Raw genomic sequence first — 22,725 nt, 5'->3', positions numbered from 1 at the left:
CTAATAAATTGAAATGACGTCATTGCAAAGGATTGTGGGATGCATAGTCCCTTCACTGCCAATTAGTCAGTGAACAGTGGTAAACTTTGGTTCCGGCCTAATCCTAGTGTGAATGATGATGAAACTGTGTTTACTAGGAACCAATCAGGGCTGTTTAATAAAACCATGGAGTTCCAGATGTTGTATTCATGAACACATTCCAGTCATGTTTCAAGACAGCAGAACAATCAGATTTTGTTTTGCTGTTTTTTTTTTTTTTCAATTTGTTAAAACTTGGACAACTGGATATTTTCAAAAGGATGGTACAGATTTAATGATTTTTTTTTACCTAATTGCCTGTTATAACCACTTGTTAATGAACAATAGTTCACTGTCATAAATGACCAATAAGATGATATCAGACACGCTCTCTCTCGTGTCACAGGAGGTCATTTCCTTCTCTGTGTGGCTCACATGTGAAAGCTAACGGTTAGCATCCTGACATCAGGAAACCTGCAGTCTGTCGCTCTGCGTGGATCAGGTTTCCTCTTCGTCCACACGACATGCTCAGTCTGCTGGACGCCCAAACACACCCAGCGTCCAACCGACAGCCATGAATTATACAAACACACCGCGGCTAAATGTGGAGGCTCTATTTAGAAAGACGCAGAGAGGGGAGTCAAAAACAGGACTGGATGGAGACCTGGAGGGATAAATTTCACTTCATGGTGATGAAGATGACAGCTGGAGAATGGAAGAGTTTATAATGATAACGTTAGATGTTTGACTCACTCTAGAGCCTGATGGTTAATCTTTAATCTCTTCATTCATATTTATATCAAAGCTAGCAGTCGAGGCTTTATCCAAGGACTGTTTCCAGCCTGTTTGCTCTTTAAATACTTTGATAAAGCTTAAATCTGAACAAAATACACAAGATATTTGATGTAACAGGATACCAGAGAATCTCACATTCGTATTCTAGCCTTAAAATGCAGCGTTTAAGGGATGGGAGAAGCGCTGTAATGAAGACGGGAGGAGAACAGAAGAAGAGGAGGAGGAGGAGGTTGTGTTACTCTGCCCTCTGCCAAGAATATCTCCGTCCTCTGGTGACGTTCAGGTAGAGACCGAGACGATGAGAGGAGGAAAACAAGGGCAGGATGGAGCGAGGAGAGGAAGGATGATCGAGGGCGAAGGGATCAGAGCAGCTAACAGCAGAAAACTCCACCTTTCTACCCAGAATGCCTTGCTTTGTGGAGTTAATAGAGGCGGTCGGTTCAGGGTATGGCAGACGTTTTAAAGTGAATTTTCCATTTCACTGACCCTATCTGAGTATGTTTTTCACTCAAGACTCTTTTTCTTTCCCCTCCATGTTATCAAAATCTGATAAGAATCCAGCGTGCCCTCACGTGTGCCGTTGTGTCATACGTGGCCTTTAAACTGGTTTTAGAGTTCTCTTCATATCTGAGAGGGAGCAGGAGGAGTCCAACGTGCATTCAGCTGCCCTCTGATGCTGCTGCTAGTCAACAATCTAAGAATATCCTCCATAACTCACTCTGCCTGGGTCTTTTAGCTCAAGGCTTTCTTCAGCACATGTTGATAAGGACTTGTATATTTCAGTGAAAGTCTGATCTTTTTCTCCAGCACTGACTCGTGCAATAATATGAAGGAATATGAATAGAATAGAATTATTTGTTTAAAAACCATAGGGCTTACAGCTGCTGTTACTGTACTGAGATGCTTTAAGGCAGGGGGGTCAAACTCAGTCACAGCAGGGGCCGGATTCTGGACTTAGGTCTAACCTGAGAGCCCACCAGGGTCAACAACCTTAAACATCATTTTTAACAGGTAATAAAACATGAAAAAAACAGCACTGATGCCAAATCATTTGAAAATCCAAAAAAGTAGAAATGATACGTTTAAAGGCTCAAAATCTGAGAGAAAAAGTCCAACTTATTAGTTCCAAAGATCAGATCATGATATTAAAAATAGAAAAATGTTTTGAAGAACAAATGCATGAGTAGAAAGTTAAAACCATAAGTTTAAAGGTCAAAATATGACTTAAAATTTTAAATTCTAAGTCTAAAAGGTCAAAATACGGGATTGAAAAGCCAAAGTTAGGGGTTGAAAATGTCAAAAAAATGAGCTAAAATCCAAATTAATGAGTTAAAAAGATTAAAAATATGACTTAGATTTAAAATTGTGCGTCTAAAATATCAAAAAATGATATATAAAGTATAAATTATGGATTAAAAACAACAATGCTCAGTCAGAATTCTGACACCTCTCCAAAATGGTGTAGTCACCATACAGAGCAGTACCCAACCCTGCTCAACCACAGAGCCAAACTGTTGAAAAATACATTCGTAAGGGCCACAATCTAAGAGGTGAAAAGTGGAAAAAATGACTTGAAGTAGCAAGGAAAATAAGTTAAAGGTGGCAAAAATGGTCAAAAAGCAACAAAATTGAGTGAAAAAGGGCAGAAATGGGTTACAGGTGGCAAGAAATGGTCCAATAGTGGCAAATTGTGGCAACAAAAAGGAGTGGAAGGTGACTAAAATGGGAAAAAAAAAACAAAAAAAAGGAAACAAGTGGTATGAACTGGCAAAAGGCAGCTTAAATGGGCAAAAAGTGGCAAAAAATGGTTAAAGAGGAGGGCAAAAAAATGGGATAAAAGTGGCAAAAAGAAAGTGCAAAAATTAGGGATGGATGATATTATCGGTCTGGTATCAGTATCAGCAGATGATAGCTTAAAAAGGCAAATATCGGTATTGCCAGATATCAAAATTTCTGCCGATATTTATATCCGATATTTTGCCTGTGTATTTCAGCATATATCGACTGTAAATTTTGTCCTTACATACTAATGAATTAGTGGAGTTTTAGTCTGAATCAACAGACCTGTGTCAGTTGAGGTCTCTTTCTTTATTTATCCTCATTCTTTCAACTTGAAAGTGTTTTTTTTAAGGACTAAAAATTGTTTCCTTGGTCATCCTTGAACCTTAAAGGGTCCAAAAGGACTGACATTTTTTGTCCGAAAAGGGAATCAAAATATCGGTATCGATATCGGTATCGGCTAAAATGAATCTGTAAGTATCGGCATATCGGACATCTGCAAAAATCCAATATCGTGCATCCCTACTATAAATAGGAAAAAAAAGGGTGTTTAATGGCAAAAGGTAGCTTAAACGGGTGAAAAGTGGCAAAAATGGTGAGAATGGCAAAAATGTTTCCCTTTTTTGAGGTTTTTGGGGAATAATATTTAAAATTAGACATAAAAGAGCCATAAATAATCACAGAAGAGCCGCACATTGAGTATCACTGGAATAGAGAATAGGGAGTGATTCAGACACAGCCATTGTTACAGCCTGTCACAAAGCATTGTGGGATACAGTGGGGATAGCATTAGCTACTGGATAAAAAGACATTCAGTATCAGATTTTACTGGTGTGGATTTAACCTCTACAGACTCTCGAAAGTCACCAAAGGTCCAGGCTCACTAGAAGAGCTTCTATTAGGGCTACTAAAGCATGGAGAGCATCGTTATAACGGCAAAACGGCTGGCTACAAGAGGAAACAAACCGACTATGATCTATGCTTCAAAAATGATTCAAGTTTTAATAATCTGTGTCATCGTTGGTGTCAGAGGGTTAAATATCTTAAGTCTAATTTTCAGTCTGTTATTTTAATAGTTTGAAAATTTGCATAAAGCTGTTCTTTAAATGGATCTCTGTGAGCCCAGAATGTGTGATAAGAAGACACTAGATAGCTTTTTCTCTGTGGTGTGTCTGAGTCGGAGCAGCCAGTCGATCAGTTTTCTATTGATTCTTTATCATTGATTTATTATGAGAATGATCCGCCTGCTGCCGGTGGGGCTGCACTACTTTGACCTAAAAGCTGCAGAACTTCCTCGCCCTCCGTCCTGGAGGATAAACGGTGTCCAGTGTTCTCCTCACAGCGGGGGCCGCGCTGGCCATCTGCTGTGTCTCTGGTCCATCTGTGGGTTCTGGTCTGGCAGCTTTGAGCCTTTTCTCAGTCTGAGGGTGTGAATGAAAACTGAGCCCTCTGACTGGGGAGGGACTCACCTGAGAGACTCGAGCTGTTTCTGCGAGGGGACAAAGAGGGCTGGAATGAAACCCTGGTAGGAAGGAAGGGGGTCAGCATTAAAGACATGCGGCTGCTTTTTTATTATCAGGACTTTAAAATGATTCCATCTCTGTTATTTTAGCATTGACTGTATCAATAAGCTGAAGTTTCTGTACAAGGATCAAATCAAAGTTGAATATTCTGGTGTCAGATCAGCTGTTTGAGGTAGAAATATAGAAATCCTCTCACTGATAATGATATAAGTGAACATGAGGATGTTTAGTTGACCTTTTGTGGCTTTTTGGCAGACAGTTGTTGGTTCCTCTCAGCTCAGTGAGCAGTGAACTGGAGCGTGAAGACGTCCAGGACACAGTCTGTGACTTAATGGATGTACAGCAGACAAAGAGGAGGAGGAGGAGGAGGAAGATTTATGAATAACAAGAGGTTAAAAGACAGGGGGATGGGGGGGTTGTTGGAGACTAGGAGTTAAATGAAGGAGAAGGGGGTCAGGGACGAGAAGGAAATGAGGGCTGTAGATCAGGGGTTTTTGGTCAGATATAGGGTGGTTGATATTTTGGTACTGTCTGATATTATCCGTCCGTTATCTACACCACTTATCCTATTAGGGGTCAGAGGAGCTGGAGCCGATCCCAGCTGTTACTGGGTTAGAGGTGGTTTACACCATGGACTGGTCACCACTCACTCATTCCTAAGGACAATATAGAATCAGTCACTAATTTACATAACGAGCCTGTGGGAGGAGCCTGTAGTATCCAGATGGAACCATGCGTTCACATAAGGAGCATGCAAACTCCACAACATGCCGCCCCTTTAGCAAACATCTGTTTGTGAAGACATCAGTAGGAGAACAGTGACGGCCTTTGCACATTCAGGTTGTTTTTGTCTTGAATCCCCACACCTTTAGAAAGAAATGCAGTCTCATGTTGTGTCAGTCATGTCTGCACGCTGACTCCTAAACTATAGGCATTGTTATTTTTGAGGAACAAGTTTGATTTCCGTAAAACTCATATAGAGGCTTGATTCCAAACTGGTGGGTCGGGACCCAAAAGTGGGTCCTGAAGCAGTTTTCAGTGGGTTTGGCATGTGTGCCTGGAAAAAAGAAGGCGCACTAAAAACTATGATGTGCTTTTATTTTACCTCCATTTCTTTGTTCTGTTACATCTCATGTTCCAAATCAAGTCCAAACGGCCTCATTTAAGATTAAAAACACTAATGATTGAAAAATTTAAGAACGCTTTAAGCTGCTAGCTACCTCCGAGTAAAGTGACTAGATGTTAGCTACCTGCTACGTCAGTTGGTGAGTAAACATGCTAAGTTTGGCTAGCTGTTAGCTACCTGCTACATCAGTTGGTGAGTAAACATGCTAAGTTTGGCTAGCTGTTAGCTACCTGCTACATCAGTTGGTGAGTAAACATGCTAAGTTTGGCTAGCTGTTAGCTACCTGCTACATCAGTTGGTGAGTAAACATGCTAAGTTTGGCTAGCTGTTAGCTACCTGCTACATCAGTTGGTGAGTAAACATGCTAAGTTTGGCTAGATGTTAGCTACCTGCTACATCAGTTGGTGAGTAAACATGCTAAGTTTGGCTAGCTGTTAGCTACCTTCTACATCAGTTGATTCGTAAGAAAGTTGACTGTGTCTTGCTGTTAGCCTACAGCTACACCCACTGATGAGTAAACTAGGTAGATATGGTTAGCTGTTTGCTACCTGCTACATCCATTGTGGTTGTGAGTTGAGTCTCTCTGCCAGCTGGTTGTGGTATTTTTAAGGGGCTCGTGGTTTAAACACTTATGTTGTTGCCATAAATCAGGAAGTTGCTCCCCTGTTTCAGACGTCCATTTTACCTGTAATTTACATAAACAACGTCTGCGCTACGCGACCCATCGCCACGGTTTAGCTGGAGTTTCTCCTTTTATTCTGCAAATATTTGCATTGAATAGAAAATTCTACAGTAGACTTGTGTTGTGTATGAAAACGTTGAGTCCATCAGAACCTGCGTAGACACTCCTGCATACGGTCTGAATGTCAGGAAAGCTGTGGTAATGTTTCAGATGTATTAGGCCAAAGTATGAAGCTGATCGGTAATCACGTGTGGAAACACAACCTGTTATATGCAGTTCCACTGACTCTCCATGTTTTTAAGTGGATTTTCTTCCTGTCAGGTTTGGATTATTTCCAGTCCTCAGCGCTGCAGAGTCTAAGGAGCTAAATTTAGCAGCTGGCAGGCAGCCACACGGTTATGGCTTCATATCTGTCAGTCTGTTAGCCCATCAATAACGTGAACTCAGCTTTAAGTGCTACCAGAGCTAATGAATAACCCAGATTTATGGCTCACTGACGATGCGGAGAGGTCTGTATCTGATGTTTGAGGAATAAAATCACGGAGTGGACTTCAGCAGCTGCAGACAGGAAATGCTAATATTCCTGTGGTTGTTGCAGCTGCTGAGTGGAGTTGAAGCCGCGCCGCTCTGTTTCCTGGCTGCCCAGCCGTGAATCCATTAGTGAAAGTGACTCGTAAGCACAGAACAGTCTGAGCTCATCATGAGGGCCTTTATTGATTACATCAGCCGATAACACGGGGCCAAGGTCAGGACACGTAAGCAGCAACCCAGGATCTCTGGACGGAGAGGCTAGCAGTAAATCTAGACACAGAGTCAGTTGGTTGGAAGCTCCGCCAATCAGAGACGTCGCTGTGACGCTCCAGGATCAGGGGTAGGTTCTTCTTTTCCTTAAACCACGTTTTTCTTCAGACAGGGTTGGTATCACACAAACTTGTGACCTCTAAATGAGTGAACCAACAGGTCGCTCCTGCTGAGTCTACCTTTGAAGGTTAGGACTTTATTGGTCATGATCTAATCCACTACAGAGTAAATAAACTGGGTTTCTACCTCTGGAACCACAGATGCAGATATTCATTACAAATGCTAAAGAATGCACATCTAATCTTCACCATCCTCTTGTTCTTGCAGCCCTCAGACCGTCTTTACAGCCTTCACTAATCAGTTTAGTGTTTTCTTTTCCATTAAATAAATGAGTAAAGGTGACACCCTCTCGTGCATCAGTTCAGATGGACTTCCTGGCCTGCAGCCAAAGACAGAGAGCTTTAAATGGGCTTGTTAAAGCAGAAAATTAGCCTCTCTGGGACATGCTATATGGTTTTAGTTCCTCCTTTTCTTCATAGCATTGAGATCTTTAAATGATGTAGTTTCTTTTTATTGGTTTTTGTTTTGAAATCTTTAGTTGTCCTCAAGCTTGAGGCTTTTAGCCAGGCCACACTTAATATTTGATTTCCCTCTTCATACCAGTGCATTCTAAATTAGTTTATCTTCATCTCTTTAGCGTTCACCTTTTTTGGTGGAATTTGTTGTTGTTTTGTTCAATGACAATTATGACTACTTTTAAATCCACATTTCTGTTCAGTTGAAACTTTTTGCAAAAAAAGAATAAATGCATTAAACAGCAGAACATGAAGAAATGTTTGCTGAACAATAAAACACTAGAGATTCATCAGATTAACATCAGTATTAGCTGTTTTTGTCTCTGTTCACAAACAACCATCCTTAGCTAAACCAGGGGTTCTCAATGTTGGGGTCGGGACCCCATTGGGGGTCACGAGACACTGAGAGGGGCTCTTCAGATACCTTAAAAAAACTAGAACATTTTTAATGACACTGTTTCCAATATACGCTACTTTTGCCTAATTTTAACTCATTTTTTATCACTTTTTCCCACCAATTATGCCAATTTTAACACATTTTTCAACTTCAAGCCCATTTTTTGTCCATTCTAAAGCCTTTCCACCACTTTCTTCTGCCTGTTTTTGCCACTTCTAAACAAAATCTTGCTACTCTCTGCCTACTGTTGGCTCTGTTAGCACGTTATTGCCATTTTTAATCCCTTTTTACCATTTCTTAGGCACATTTCAAAATTTGATATGCCCATTTTTGCAAGTTTCTAACTTTATCTGCCTCAGCTTACCCTTTCTTGTCAGTTTATATCAATTTTCATCCCATTTTACCAAATTTCCACCTATTTTTGCCACTTTATTGCCATTTCAGCCACTTTTGAATCCCCTTTTACCACTTAATATGCCCGTTTTGCCACTTTAACCCATTTTTGCCATTTTTTTGGGTTATTTTATGCCACTTGTTTGTAATTTTTGGCAATTCTAACCCATGTCTGCTACTTTTAAAATGTAATTTCACCACCTTTCCCACCATTTTGCCCATTTTTAACCCATTTTATCTATTTTTAATGCATTATATCCGTTTATAACAAAAGAATTCACATTTTTAAAAGAGGGCTACTTACTACACAAATGAATTAAAATGTATTTCTTTGATAAGAGTGGTTATTATTCAGGTTAAATATAAGATATCACAGCTTAACTTTACAATGGACCAGGACTTTGCTGGCCCCCAGAAGGTCCTGCAGGCCTGATGAGACCTGCTGGTGGGCCGGATTTGGCCCGCAGGCCTTGTGTTTGACACCTGTGTTCTAGTGTGAGGGATTATAATGCTAGAAAAATGCTGAAACTGTCCTGAAACCCTCATTTTTAAAGACCTTTAAGACTTTGTCGTCTAATTAGAAAGGCCACAGTTTTAGTTCATATCAAAATGAATGTTCTTAGATGTTCACACCACGCTAATGTTAGTGTTGTTAAAGGACTCCTCTGAGACCTGAGATGACTTATTGAAGTTTACCTGTCAGTGGTCACATGACGACACTTTGACCCAGCTGACCCTGATCCTCCAGCTCATAAGTTCAACAGGAAGTGACATCGCTTAAACTTTATACCCAGATCATTATAAACAGTCTGTTATCTGCAGAGTCTGCAGAGCGCTCGGTAATGCTTTCTGTTCTGTTTTTCCACCTTAAACATAAAATCTTCTGTTATTTCCATGTTTCGTCCTCCCTTTATAGTCCCTATCTGCAGGATTTAGTCGTGATGAGTGTTTTTGTTTCTGTGTCTCAGTCTGTGACGGTGACACAGCAGAGGGGAAGTTATGAGTCAGCTCAGAGCAGCAGCTTTTATTGGAAACACTTAATGGGTTTATCTTCCTATAAAGAGCTGGAACATGAAGGAGCAATATAAACAACCTTAATGAAATATCAAGTTTTACATCTGGTCTGCAAAGTGCTTAACTTAAAAATATCAGAAAACAAGATGCAGGCAAAGAGAGGAGGGAGGTGCAGAAAGAGTTTCTGCTTTCATGGTTTGCTCCGTAGTCAAAGTTACTGTAAGATTGTGCTGCTGGGTCTCTGTGCTTTACATAAGTCTTGGATAATCTCCACGTCAGAGATGAAAACGATGGTTGTTTGATAATTTGTCCTCGTACATCTGACCTGAAGCTGCGTCTGTGAAGCCCTGCAGACGTGAGGATGATCATTTCTTAAAATCCTCTCTGAGATCACAAGTTAGTCATCAGCACTCTCTGCCACTGCTGAGGGAGATAACCACATCAGCTGTTCCAAGTCAGACCTCCAGGAGAGCTTGTGATGAAGGTACGGTGGCCCGGGGCGGACAATGACAAGGCAGGCTGTTTTCTCATTTTCTCTCACCAGCATGTGCTCAGACGTCAGGGCCAAGCAGAGATGTGATCTTGTTTTAAGGTGGGTTATTTGTTCTGAAGAGATATGAGGTATGTGGTATAATGACCACAGTTCCTCTGTCAAAAACAAACATGTTTTTTATTTTTTATTTTTAAGATGGAAAGAACCAAAATAGATATATTTTATGATAAATAAATTCAGAAAGTTTAATGTTAAATTCATTTTTTATGACCTTTGCTATTTGTAAGCTTTATTTTCCCACCATTAAAGTAAATACTATAAATAAAATTAAAAGGTATACAAAAAGATACTAAATTCAATCAGGCTATATGTACCAAAAATATGAGCTCAATAAAGATTTATACAATGGACTGTGTAGGTGGAAATATACCTTAGAGGGATAGCTGGAAACCCCACAATATATCTGGCGCAGTAACAAGGCAAGCTTATGTGGACTTTCAAAATAAAAGCCTTCTCATATATGCCATATTCATTGTGCAACTGCCTTCCTTTGAAATGAAATCAGTGTTTCCCCTGAATGCATGAAATTTGACAGCTGCTGCTGCATTTAAATGCAGCGGCCCGTTTTGAGTCAATACTAGATGCCATTTGTTCCGTATTTTTGTCCCTCACGTCCTACTCTGCAACTGATTGACTAATATGTGTAGCTTTTGTTGGTTGGATCAGTCACCTAAAACATAGAGCCAGTTAAAGGTCAAGTAAGGCGGGTATTGTCTTCACAACAGAAAGCGGGAGGGAGAGGTGACAGCTTCAGACATTCACGGCGCAACAGCATTTATGTAAACGTAAGTGAGCGGGAGAATAGGACACTTGGGGCTGGATCTACTAAAGGCCGGCTCAGACTACACAATTTTTTGGTCGTTCACGACGGCACCATGTCAGACAACGTGACCAAAATCTTGTCCCGTCTTGGCTGACAGCCTGGCCACACTACAAGAGTGATCCCGACTGCTCACCGTATGCTGACGTCACCCCTGTCTCCGCGACTGAGTACGAGTTCACAGGTTGACGGGGGGGCGGGCCAAAGAGTGTCAATCACTCTGCAACAGAAGCGCTCTGTGTGATTGTAGCGGTCTTCTGCTCATAAAAAGGAAAATAAGAAACAATAATCCACTGGAGTATGGATAAGTATGGATGTATCTAGAGGAGGACAATATGGACTGACTGTCCTTCAGATAGAACTTAAGGTATGCATGTGATAACGTAAATGAAATAAAATAAAATTTACACAGTTTTAGGGAATAAAATGGGATAAAAGTGGTAAATCTTGTAAATGATGATGCAAAGATAAGGAACGAATGTTCTGTTGTGTGACGTCAGGATTCACGTCATTGCCGTCAGGTCAGGGTGTCAAACTAGACGACGATGTACGAAAAATTCTGATATGCTAGTCTTGTAGAATCGTGGATGTGGGGCATCTTGGATGCGTCGTTAATTATGTCACACTACAAGACCGTTAGTTGTTCCCGACTCTCAAAATCATGCCCGAGTTTTGACGACGAGCTGCCACGTCCCAGTCGGGCGTAAATCTGGCTGTGTTCATGTAGTCTGAGCCGGCCTTAAGGGTTTGAGTGTATTAAAACGTGTGCAAACTCATTGCACACACAAAAAAATGTACAAACTGATGTACTAATAGTGTGCACTAAGGGTTGCATCTTTCAAAGGTGCAAATTAGCACGTCTGCATCCAGTTAGTACGTTTGCTGCAATGAATATGCAATATGGGGCATTTACACGTAATTGTGCGTGTGCTGGGAGGAGAAAATGTAAATATATTAATTTAGCACACGCAAAGCGATTTAACAAACCTGAAATGATTTTTTGAGACAAAAAACTGGACTTTTTACATATATTGAGGCCCAAAAACGGGCCTCAGATTGCCTGAATTCTTTGGACAAACAAAATCCCATAGGGTGTGCTCGGGCTCTAAAAATACAGAAGACTCATGACTAAATCATTATTTTATCATGGTGAAAATGTTTGGGAGAAGACCTCCAAACCCTCCTCACCTGGTGGTGCCGACTTTAATGTTCAATATTATAGGCAGTGACTAACAGAGAAACATTAAAACATGGCTGACTTTTAAACTCAGTATTTGTGCATTTAGAATAAACAGGCAGGTGTTCATGGCGTTACCTTGCCCTAGGGCACACACTGGATTCTGATCATGCCCTGGCTGGGATTTTAACCCTTTAATCCACATTTCTTTGTTGGTCTTTGTCTATCCAAAGTCTCCTCAAATTAAGAAAAGTTCCTCTGTCGCCTTCAAAGATAAACTCAGACAAAGGTTGTTGATATAATCTTACAAAGATGATCAAATTATAGTCAATGGCGTGCTGAGTGATAAAATAATCAGTGGTGGCGTGCTGGGGGCGTTGAAAGAAACAGTGAGACACACCGGTGTTTAACCAGTTCACGTGTGTGTTCACAGCGTGGTTAGTAATACACACAAACACACACACACTCGCCACACCCTTTATAAAAGAATCAGCTGCTTCACAAAAAGACAAGATAGCAATCAAACGTTACGCAGACACACCCAGCACATCCTGCAAGTGTGAAACCTGCTACACACACACACACACGCACACACACCCACACACACCATCAGAGGTGAGGCAGGATTCAAACCCTGCAGCAGGTGGAAACAAGGCTGGCTTGTTTCAGGCTTGCAGGGCTCTGAGAGCGCCGGGTAGTTAGAAGCCTGGTTTAGGGTGGAGTCTTACTTTTTCCTTTGCTGTCAGGACACGTCACCAGAAATAATTACCCCGAGATATATTATGTAATTTCTGCATAAGGTTTGAATGACACAACTTTGACCAGGCTTTATCATACCAGAACAGTAAAAATCACCGGACTGTTTTAAGTAGACATCATGCTTATATCATAGCAGCTATGGTGGCAGAAAAACAGTGGAAACACGGAGAGAAATGCACAAAGATCAGGTAACTGATTACATGAGAAAGTCTTCTTAGATGTTGACATAAGAACATAAAATAATGTCTTTAAAAAACTGGGGTCAAACACAGTATTATCTGTGTGATCTCTGTTTCTCATGATAAAAGAATTTCTGTCAATATTTACAAAAGAAACCATGGTTGTGAATATCATCCTTAATTGGCTGAAAATAAAAATCTACAATAGCTGTAAATTTCAGCCTCTATCATATATTGGCTGTAAATATCATCTTACATCATCTGTAAATGTAAGCCTGTATCAGCTGTTAATATCAGCTTTATTGGCTGTTAATATTCGCCTATATGAACGGTTTATATCAGCTTTATTGGCTGTTAATATTGTCCTATATGAACGGTTTATATCAGCTTTATTGGCTGTTAATATTGGCCTTTATCAACTGTTAATATCAGCTTTATTGGCTGTAAATATTGGTCTATATGATCTGGTAATATCAGCTTTATTAGCTGTAAATATTGGCCTTTATCAGCTGTTAATATCAGCTTTATTGGCTGTAAATATTGGCCTTTATCAACCGTTAATATCAGCTTTATTAGCTGTAAATATTGGCCTTTATCAGCTGTTAATATCAACTTTATTGGCTGTAAATATTGGCCTTTATCAGCTGTTAATATCAGCTTTATTGGCTGTGAATATTGGCCAAAATCAACTGTTAATATCAACTTTATTAGCTGTAAATATTGGCCTATGTGAACTATTAATATCAGCTTTATTGGCTGTAAATATTGGTCTATATGAACTGTTAATATCAACTTTATTGGCTGTAAATATTGGCCTATGTGAACTATTAATATATCAGCTTTATTGGCTCTGAATATTGGCCTTTGTCAACTGTTAACATCAGCTTTATTGGCTGTAAATATTGGCCTTTATCAGCCGTTAATATCAGCTTTATTAGCTGTAAATATTGGCCTATGTGAACTATTAATATCAGCTTTATTGGCTGTAAATATTGGTCTATATGAACTGTTAATATCAGCTTTATTGGCTGTAAATATTGGCCTTTATCAGCTGTTCATATTAGCTTTATTAGCTGTAAATATTGGCTTATGTGAACTGTTAATATCAGCTTTATTGGCTCTGAATATTGGCCTTTATCAACTGTTAATATCAGCTTTATTGGCTCTGAATATTGGCCTTTATCAGCTGTTAATATCAGCTTTATTGGCTCTGAATATTGGCCTTTATCAGCTGTTAATATCAGCTTTATTGGCTGTAAATGTTGGCCTTAATCAACTGTTAATATCAGCTTTATTGGCTAGAAATATTGGCCTTTATCAGCTGTTAATATCAGCTTTATTGGCTGTAAATATTGGCCTTTATCAGCTGTTCATATTAGCTTTATTGGCTGTAAATATTGGCCTATGTGAACTGTTAATATCAGCTTTATTGGCTCTGAATATTGGCCTTTATCAGCTGTTAATATCAGCTTTATTGGCTGTAAATGTTGGCCTTAATCAACTGTTAATATCAGCTTTATTGGCTAGAAATATTGGCCTTTATCAGCTGTTAATATCAGCTTTATTGGCTGTAAATATTGGCCTTTATCAGCTGTTCATATTAGCTTTATTGGCTGTAAATATTGGCCTGTGTGAACTGTTAATATCAGCTTTATTGGCTGTAAATATTGGTCTATATGAACTGTTAATATCAGCTTTATTGGCTGTAAATATTGGCCTTTATCAACTGTTAATATCAGCTTTATTGGTTGTGAATATTGCCAATATCAACTGTTAATATCAGCGTTATGGGCTATAAATGTTGGTCTATATGAACTGTTAGTATCAGCTTTATTGGCTGTAAATATTGGCCAATATCAACTGTTAATATCAGCTTTATTGGCTGTAAATATTGGTCTATATGAACTGTTAATATCAGCTTTATTGGCTATAAATATTGGCCAATATCAACTGTTAATATCAGCTTTATTGGCTGTAATTTTTTGCTTGTATCAACTGTTAAGGTATCTCATTGATTACAGTGTTTTTGCACAATCGAGAGACATTGCACAAAAGTTTACTTGAAATTTTTTTTCTTGGATTCCTACCTCACTTATGGCCCATTTCAACGAATTAGCTTGTTTAGAATTTTTTTTTTTTTTTTTTTTTTTTTTTTTGAAGTTTTGGTATGCTTTGAATGACAGACCATTAAAAAATGAGAATTCTTTAATGGAAAATGTAAAATGCATTTTTGGTTTGAAGAAAAAAAAACTCAAATTGACTTCCTTCCTTGTAATTAGAGAATATAAATGCAATGGTAGCCTGACGTTGTACAGAGACTAAGGATGGATTATTGTAAACAGAATAATAAATATTTCTGGTACGCAAGTCTTGTTTTGTTTTATCTTTTCACGGATAAAACACTGCATTTGACTAAAATGCTGTCATGTTTCTGCTGAAGATTTGCTCTAAAATAAGAACTTATCTAAATTTTGGACTACTTGGTCATCCAGGTTGTTGATTGAGAACTCTAGAACTCTAAATCCTGGTCTGTTTTTCCTCTACTTCTCCAGCTAGTCCTGCTGAGTGACCCATGGTGAAGGTGGCGGGGTCTGATGTCAGCCCCTCCTCTTGACAACCCTCCCACCATGCCCACCATGGTTTCACGCCTTCCAAAGTTTGGCTCGCGGCCCAAATTGGACTCCCCCTCTAACGGCGCCCAGATAGGACCGCCTCCGACTGCGAACAGCTTCACCAGCACCCGCCTCACCAACGGGTTCTACCACCACCCTGGCCCAGCGGGGGTCAACGGCGGTTTGACCGCACCGCCTGCTTCTTTAAAGCAAAACGGCTTCCTCAGGGTGCCCTCGTCCTTTTCCATGAAATGGAGGAAAGAGAACGAGACTCTGGAGAATGGCGAGCACGAAGGTAGACGAGGAAAAGGCGGGAACGTCGGGCAGAATCGCTCCGTTAATAATGTCCATCAGTATTATTCCCAACGGCAGCAGACATCACCTGTTTCATCTCAAAGTGACGTTAAAAAGCTAACCACCACTTCTGCAGGAAAGGGGCGTGGCTCTGTCCATCCTGTGACAGCATCACCACCAGCCCAGGTCTCTAAAACCGGACCTGCTGGTTCCAAACCGAGCCGAGCTGCTCTGGGGCAGATGAATGGCACCAAACAGACTCAGTACAGTTTTAATGGTTCTAAACCACGTAAGGGGGCGCAGAACGGCGCTCTGAGACAGCCGCTGACTTTTACACGCCCTGCTGCTACCAGGTCAGCATCAGGCCTCGGCTCTCGCTCTGGCTCCCCCCTCCAGAAGAAGACTCCCGCCAACCGCTCGCACTCCAGCGACAGCCTGGGCTCGGCGCCACCTGTCCAGCTCACAGAGAGCGATCGCCTTCGTTCGCGTAGCCTCACCCAGTTTAGGCGCCAGCCCTCCCCTAACCTCACCCTCTCCTCCACCTCCTCCTCCTCCTCCCTCTCCCACAGCTCGGCTAAGTCCCCCCTCACCAACCAGGCTCCATCGGCAGGGGGCGCCAGAGGAGGCGGAGTCAAAGGCAAAGGTTCTGCTGTGAATGCTGGAGTCAGAATGCCCTCCTTGCTGCCACCCTCTGCCTTAAAGAAGCCTCTCCTACTCAGCCATGGCCCCGCCTCCAAGCCCAGCGGTATAAGCTATAAGCTATCACGCCCGTCACTCATCAAGCAGTCCCGCCCACTCAGGGTGACGGCAGCCAATGAGCAAAGAGATGACCAGGAACTGAGCCAGAGCCAGATCCAATCACCATCCACTTCAGAACCCAGTCCAGGTGAGTTCCTATCAGATATTTTGTTTAGGCCTGAAGTCCTGATCTTGGCATGTTTGGTGCGTGTCTTCCATGCTCTCTCTTCGTGTTTGTTGATGTCTGAATCTTTGCCTCCTATCAGAAAGTGCCCCAGAGGCTCCAGAGACTAAAGGCTTCTCCTCAGAGCTGGTGTCCCAGGGAGAGGTGTCGATTGTGGGGGAGACGTTGGAGGACATGTCCTTGTCGTCCAGCTCCTCTTTAGATCGAAACGACACGAGTCAGGAGTACATGGACGACTTTGACAACCTGGGTAAGAAAAGACAGAATACAAAAACGCATGCGAGACTGTTAGACAGCTATGGAGGCTGTGAGGGTCAAAACTGTGAACTTGATGATGGCTGCAAACCAAATACATCTCTCTTCATGTTTGTAGGAAACGGAGGAGTGGGCATCCTGCTTCTCTCCTCCAAAAATGATGAAGATGACTCAGGTCTTGACCAATCGTGTGCCAGGTTTGATGATGACAAATCAGCGGTGAATGGAGTCGCCAAGTCAACGGGACTGTGCTTCCTGGACGACGGTGAGGACTGGACAGGGATGAGACTGAATGGTGAGTTTGGATTAAGATCAGTGATGTGGTTAGGAAGAGTCTTTGAGATAAACAGGATAAAATGTTGAAATAAATGAAACATTTCACAAAAAATTTGAGCTGCTGATGTTCATACATGATGTGGCATTTTATTTGAATGGTGAAACAAAAGGAGCATTATTATTGATTTGAATAATGTATTTAAAGTGTAATCCTTCTGTCAAAGAGTGCATTAAAGGTGCATTTGTAACTCTAACTTTACCACAGTTGAAGAATGGAAGAAAAAAAACAAAATAAAATTAGATATAAGCATCTGCTCCCATCTAGATCCAGGAACCCATTTTTAGGTTAATGTACAGGTTAGAAGAGACTTTAAATGAACAAGAGATAAAACACTAACTCTTTCTCGGTTCCCAGGTGAACGAGGCGAACACCGACTCACCAGACTTTCTCATCGGAGAAGGACCAGTCAGCCGGACTACCATGAACAGGTAGGATCTTTCCCTTTCCTACTCAAATATATTAGAAATACTGTAAGATATGAAAAGATATTTAATTACTGTAGATTTTTAACCTGCAGCAGAGAAACCAGCTCAAAATGTCTGCAATATGATCCTTAAACAGTCAAATTATGTCCACTGAAGTTTTATTGTGACTCGCTCATATCTTCCTTCTTGGTGTCTGACATTACAGAAAGAACCCCTGAAGAGGTTTAACTTTTTTAATCTGCTAAGCCACCAGATATAAAGAGCATTTCAGCTCTGCAGGAAAAGTAAGAAACATGGCACAGCTGGAGCTCCGCATTAAAAGTTAGACTCTCTGCCCAAGCCCCAGACTGGCCTGATTGGATCTTGGCCTGTAGCTAGTTCAGGCCAGGATGCCCACCCCAGCCGGGGCAGATTGGGCTCCAGAAGCGTCAAAGACATCCTGTCAGACATCACAACAACATTTAAAATGGTCTAAGTTTTTGAATGTTTCTCTGTTTTTGTCTTCTTTTGTCTTCCTTCGGTGCAGACCGTATGAGTACGAGATCTGCTGCCCTGATTCACTAGTAACTGAATCAACAAGTCTTTTTAAATCTAGACTCCAAGCAGTATATTTACTTAAAATTATTTCAGTTTTCTTCAAATGGACTGTAAGTTTCTGACATAATGAGGGAGTGAAGCTGCTCAGTGCACACTAATGTTTGTTTGCTCCTCATCCTCACTGTTCTGATTGCCATAAACATGATCTGATTTCTTTCATTAAATCAACTTTTAAACGTGGTTCAAACTTAAGTATAACAGCTAATTTATTAAAAATGTCAGGTTTAAATCATGCTCTGGCCTGCAAATACAGAGAACAGGACAGGCCAGGCTTGAGGAGAACATGCATACTTGCATGATGAAATAGTTATTTTTCTGTTTAATAATCAACAAAATATGGTGGCATCATGACAGAAAACTGGCATTCAAAGGCTTAAATCTTTAAAAATGAATAAATATTTGATATCAATAATCAGGTCAGTTGTGGCTGAAATAAAAATAGCTTAGTGAAAGTAGAACAGAATATTTATGTGTAATATTTTTTATTGCTTGCGTATGAAAAGTGCATTTATTGCACTAAGCAGCTTGAGAGGGAGTATGTGTCATTGCACAAAAAATAATAATGCAGAAAAATCATTGTTGCTGCTAATCGGTGACATATCCCAGGATGTAATGATTCAACACAAAAGAATGTACTTTGCATATAGTGTGAAAAAATTATCAATAATAAAAAATAATTTTTTACTGTTTAATCATCAAAAACATGTTGGCATTTTGACTGAAAACTGGCATTCAAAGTGTTAAAATCTATAAAAATCAATGAATAATTGATATCAATAATCAGGTCAGTTGTAGGTGAAAAGTAGCTTGATGAAAACATTAAAAATATTAATGTATAATATTTTTTATAGCTACCGTATAAAAAGTGAATTTTTTTGTGCTTAACAGCTTGAGTGTGGCTCTTGTTATAATTCTCCCTAAGGGTTAAAAGTGCTTTTAAAACAACATTATCATCTATATCTCGCTCGCTAACAAAAATGTTTATCTGTGTACGGCTCCTTTCTGTAATGTCAGATTCAAATTTGGTCATTTTACTTTGTAGAAAGTAGAGCGTCTTGTCCACGGCCTCATACCAGATTCAAAATAACTTAAAACAATGTGAAAAGTTCCTACTTTCAGCCTAACAACAATGATTTATCATTAGAGGAACTTCTTTTGTGTTTGGTTTGCTCCACCCAAGCGTGGCTTCTCAGTTTGCCAGCATGTTATATCATTAAATCTCTGAGCAGTAATGGTAGCTGAGTCATGATTTAAAGGTGTCACATTTTTAAATTTGAGCTCCACCCTGGAGAGTTGAAGCGAAGGACACATCATTCCCACCATTCTCACGGTCTAGACTCTGTTTCTAACCAAACTGATTTAACGATCCTGAAGCTGGACGGACGCCTTTACTCTGAGCGTCCATTAAAACCTGACAAAGCTGTTTCACTAATGAATGTTTTAAATCAGAGCCTCTCAGATTCATAAGAAGCCAAAGGAGCTTCAGTTTGTCGGTTTAATAGAGATCGAGAATTGAGGGTTTTGACCAGTGTGAGTGCTCGATGCTGTGCTCAGGCACTGAACACTTCCATGACAACATATCTAAAATCTTCCCTGTCCTCTCTCTCCTCCTGTAGGGTGGGTCGTCTCTCGACCTCTCCCCCTCAGACAGCTGTGGGTCAGGGGGAACCTACATGTGGGACGAGGAGGGCCTGGAGCCACTGGGGGGCGCCGTCACGACCGCCTCCATCAATTCCAACAGCAACACCACCCATCACATCGGGAGCTTCGACTCGGACCTCAACAGCATCGTAAGTTCTGAGCAGGGAGGCTGATGGCGGTTAAAGTAAACCAGATCTCCTATATTTCATTGTGTGGGTTTAATAAAGTAAGTCTTAGAGGCTCTCTGTGGAGTTCGAACCCTCCTGTTGTGCTTTGGAGCCTGGAAACAAACCGTCTGCTGTCACACGACCCGATTCTGTCCGTCTGAAGCCAAAGAACTTTCCTGAAGTAGGCCGGAGAGGACGCTGTTGGAATATTAACTCCTGTCCTCCTTTCTCCAGTAAATAAAAACCCTGTTTCTCACAGAAAAGATCCAGTCATGTGAGAGCTGACGTTTGTTTCCTGAAAAGAACTAACCGCTCATCAAACGTGCAGAAACAGGTTGAACAGAGGGACGGTAAACGTCAGAGTGGATTTGGCACTGGTTGAGCATTTTTTAAACCAGTTTGAACTCGAGGTGTCTCTGCAGAGCTGTAATTATCAAAACTGGGGTGATACAATCTTAATCCTCCAAAATAAAAGCACCTCCATCTCACACACTAAAACGTTAAGATGTCTGAGTCTCACCTCCATGACTTGAACCACATTTAAAAAAAAAAAAAAAAAAAAGGGCACAATAGAATCCCACGGCAGGTGAAATCCTCCAATTTAAGCCACAAATAAAACTTATATTTCATTCCTCTTATTGTGATTCTGATCAGATGTTAAAATTAAATATTATTTTAAATGAAACATCTAAACCAGGGGTGTCAAACTGGAGGCCCAGGGGCCAAAACTGGCCCGTGGTACAGTTATACTGGTCCAATAAAATCATATATTTTTATTATAACCAGCCCACAGTATGAGGTCTGCAGATTCCCTCCAGTATAAACAATGTAAATTTAACCTTGATTATTCAAAATATCCTTCTTAATGCTTAATAATGAAAGAAGTAAAGTACAATAAAAAGTAAGAGGATAAAAAGATAAAAATTAAGGAAAATAATTTGTTTTTCATTTCGTATTTTTGATCTTGCATCTCACAATAATGACTTAAACTCAAGATGTCAAATTTGATTTCATTATTTTACTTTTCAGATTCTTGAGTACAAAGTTTATTTTATGTTTTTACCTTTAAAACTCATGATTTTCACTTTTTTTTAAAAGATTTTGACCTTTCAGACTGATAATTTCAAATTTTATCTCATATTTTGACCTTTAAAATTCATGATTTTAATTTTTTTTTTATTTTAACCTTTAAGACTCATGATTTCAAATTCAATCTCTTATGTTTATCTTAAAACTCGTGATTTTTAAATGTAATTTAAAATGTTGACACTTCTATCTCATGATTTTCAATCATATTTAAGATTTTGACCTTTTTTCACTCATAATTTCAAATCTCATGTCATATTTTTACCTCTAAAACTCATGATTTTTAAATTTAATTTAAAATTTAGATTTTTTTTTCATCCATAATTTCAAATCTTATTTCATATTTTGACTTTCTACTCTCATGATTTTTGAGTTCCTTTTTTTTTTTGGTTGCATGGCGGCACAGGGGTTAGCGCTGTTGCCTCACACCAAGAAGGTCCCTGGTTCGCTTCCCGGTCAACGCCTTTCTGTGTGGAGTTTGCATGTTCTCCTCATGCATGCATGGGTTCTCTCTGGGTATTCCAGTTTCCTCCAACCACCAAAAACATGCTCGTTAGGTTAATTGGGGACTCTAAATTGCCCATAGGTGTGAGTGTGAGCGTGTCCGGTTGTCTGTCTATATACGTCAGCCCTGTGATTGACTGGCGACCAGTCCAGGGTGTACCCCGCCTCTCGCCCTGTGACAGCTGGGATAGGCTCCAGCCCCCCACGACCCCCAATGGGATAAGTGGTATAGAGATGGATGGATGGATTTTTTGACTTTTGATATCATGATTTGACCTTTTGAACTTATAAGTTTGATGTTTTAGCTCAGATTTGAGCCTTTAAACTCACCATTTTGACTTTCTGAATCTCACAATAATTGATCATCAGTTTTCCCCCATTATTAAATGAGGTTGGCAGACCTTGTTAGGCCCTCCTGGTTGGACCTAAAGTCCAAATCCATCCCCTGCTGTGATCCCTGATCTTAAAGGTCTGAGACTAAATAATCACTAATCAAACCAACGTCTCTGTCATGCATGTTTAACATGAGGAAGTTTAAGGGTTCTGATGTCTTCATCCTCATTTCACTCTCTGATTCAGTCCTGTTTATTCTGAATATAACTCTCTGGCTCCCTCATGTGTCTGATCTGTGAATTACATCTCTGCCTGCTGCAGTGTCTCTGCTCGATGACAGGTGGTGCAGAGTGAAGGTCAAAGTGAGCCCATGTGATGGAATAGGTTCTCAGTAGTCACACTCGTTGACCCGTTCCCTGGCAGGACAGAAAGTCTTCCTTGTTCTGTGCTGTGACGGTCTCGGATGCCACAGGATTTAAAGGAAAGAGGCCGGCAGAGGAGTTTATGCACGGCCAGGAGGACACGTTTGGAACAACACCTCTCAGAATACTGATGAATATAAACCACCCCTCCTGTATGGACTACAGAATGAAATTTAAAGGCATTTTTATAGATCAGAACCTTTCAGATGTTTTTAAATGAAACATTTTTAATCCGATGACATTTATCCAGAAAGTCTCTACATTACTAATAAGACAGCTAGTCCACTTAAACCAAGATCTCTAATGTGCTAATTTTCTTTGGTAACTAGCAGGGCTGCATTTGGATCATTTTTATGAAACACTTGTTTAATTACTGCAGTGGTTCGCAACCTTTTCAGCCCAGGACCCAAAAAATAAGGGAGCAAGAGACCGGGGACCCCCACTGTACCTGAAGGTGGTTGAACACAGCCATGAACATTCAAGAATCATGGGCAGACGAGGCCGCCCATTAAGGGGGATAAAGGGGAGAGCTTTAACCT

At 40.4% G+C, this 22,725-nt stretch overlaps 1 protein-coding gene across 5 annotated transcripts in view; it reads left to right on the top strand.

Moving 5' to 3' along the window:
- The window catches only part of LOC121528350 (serine-rich coiled-coil domain-containing protein 2-like), an 82,279-nt gene that overhangs the window by 16,690 nt on the left and 42,864 nt on the right, over positions 1-22,725 (top strand). For all 5 annotated transcript variants that reach the window (XM_041815775.1, XM_041815772.1, XM_041815773.1 and 2 more), the window contains exons 2-6: positions 15,144-16,383; positions 16,502-16,669; positions 16,793-16,969; positions 17,366-17,439; positions 19,650-19,823. In XM_041815775.1, coding sequence (XP_041671709.1) covers positions 15,186-16,383; positions 16,502-16,669; positions 16,793-16,969; positions 17,366-17,439; positions 19,650-19,823 — 1,791 coding nt within the window. In that variant the 5' untranslated portion in view covers positions 15,144-15,185. The remainder of the gene's footprint in view (positions 1-15,143; positions 16,384-16,501; positions 16,670-16,792; positions 16,970-17,365; positions 17,440-19,649; positions 19,824-22,725) is intronic.

This window comes from Cheilinus undulatus, linkage group 20, assembly GCF_018320785.1.
Source record: "Cheilinus undulatus linkage group 20, ASM1832078v1, whole genome shotgun sequence".
Taxonomy (NCBI): domain Eukaryota; kingdom Metazoa; phylum Chordata; class Actinopteri; order Labriformes; family Labridae; genus Cheilinus; species Cheilinus undulatus.
This window is presented reverse-complemented; position numbering and strand designations above follow the sequence as displayed.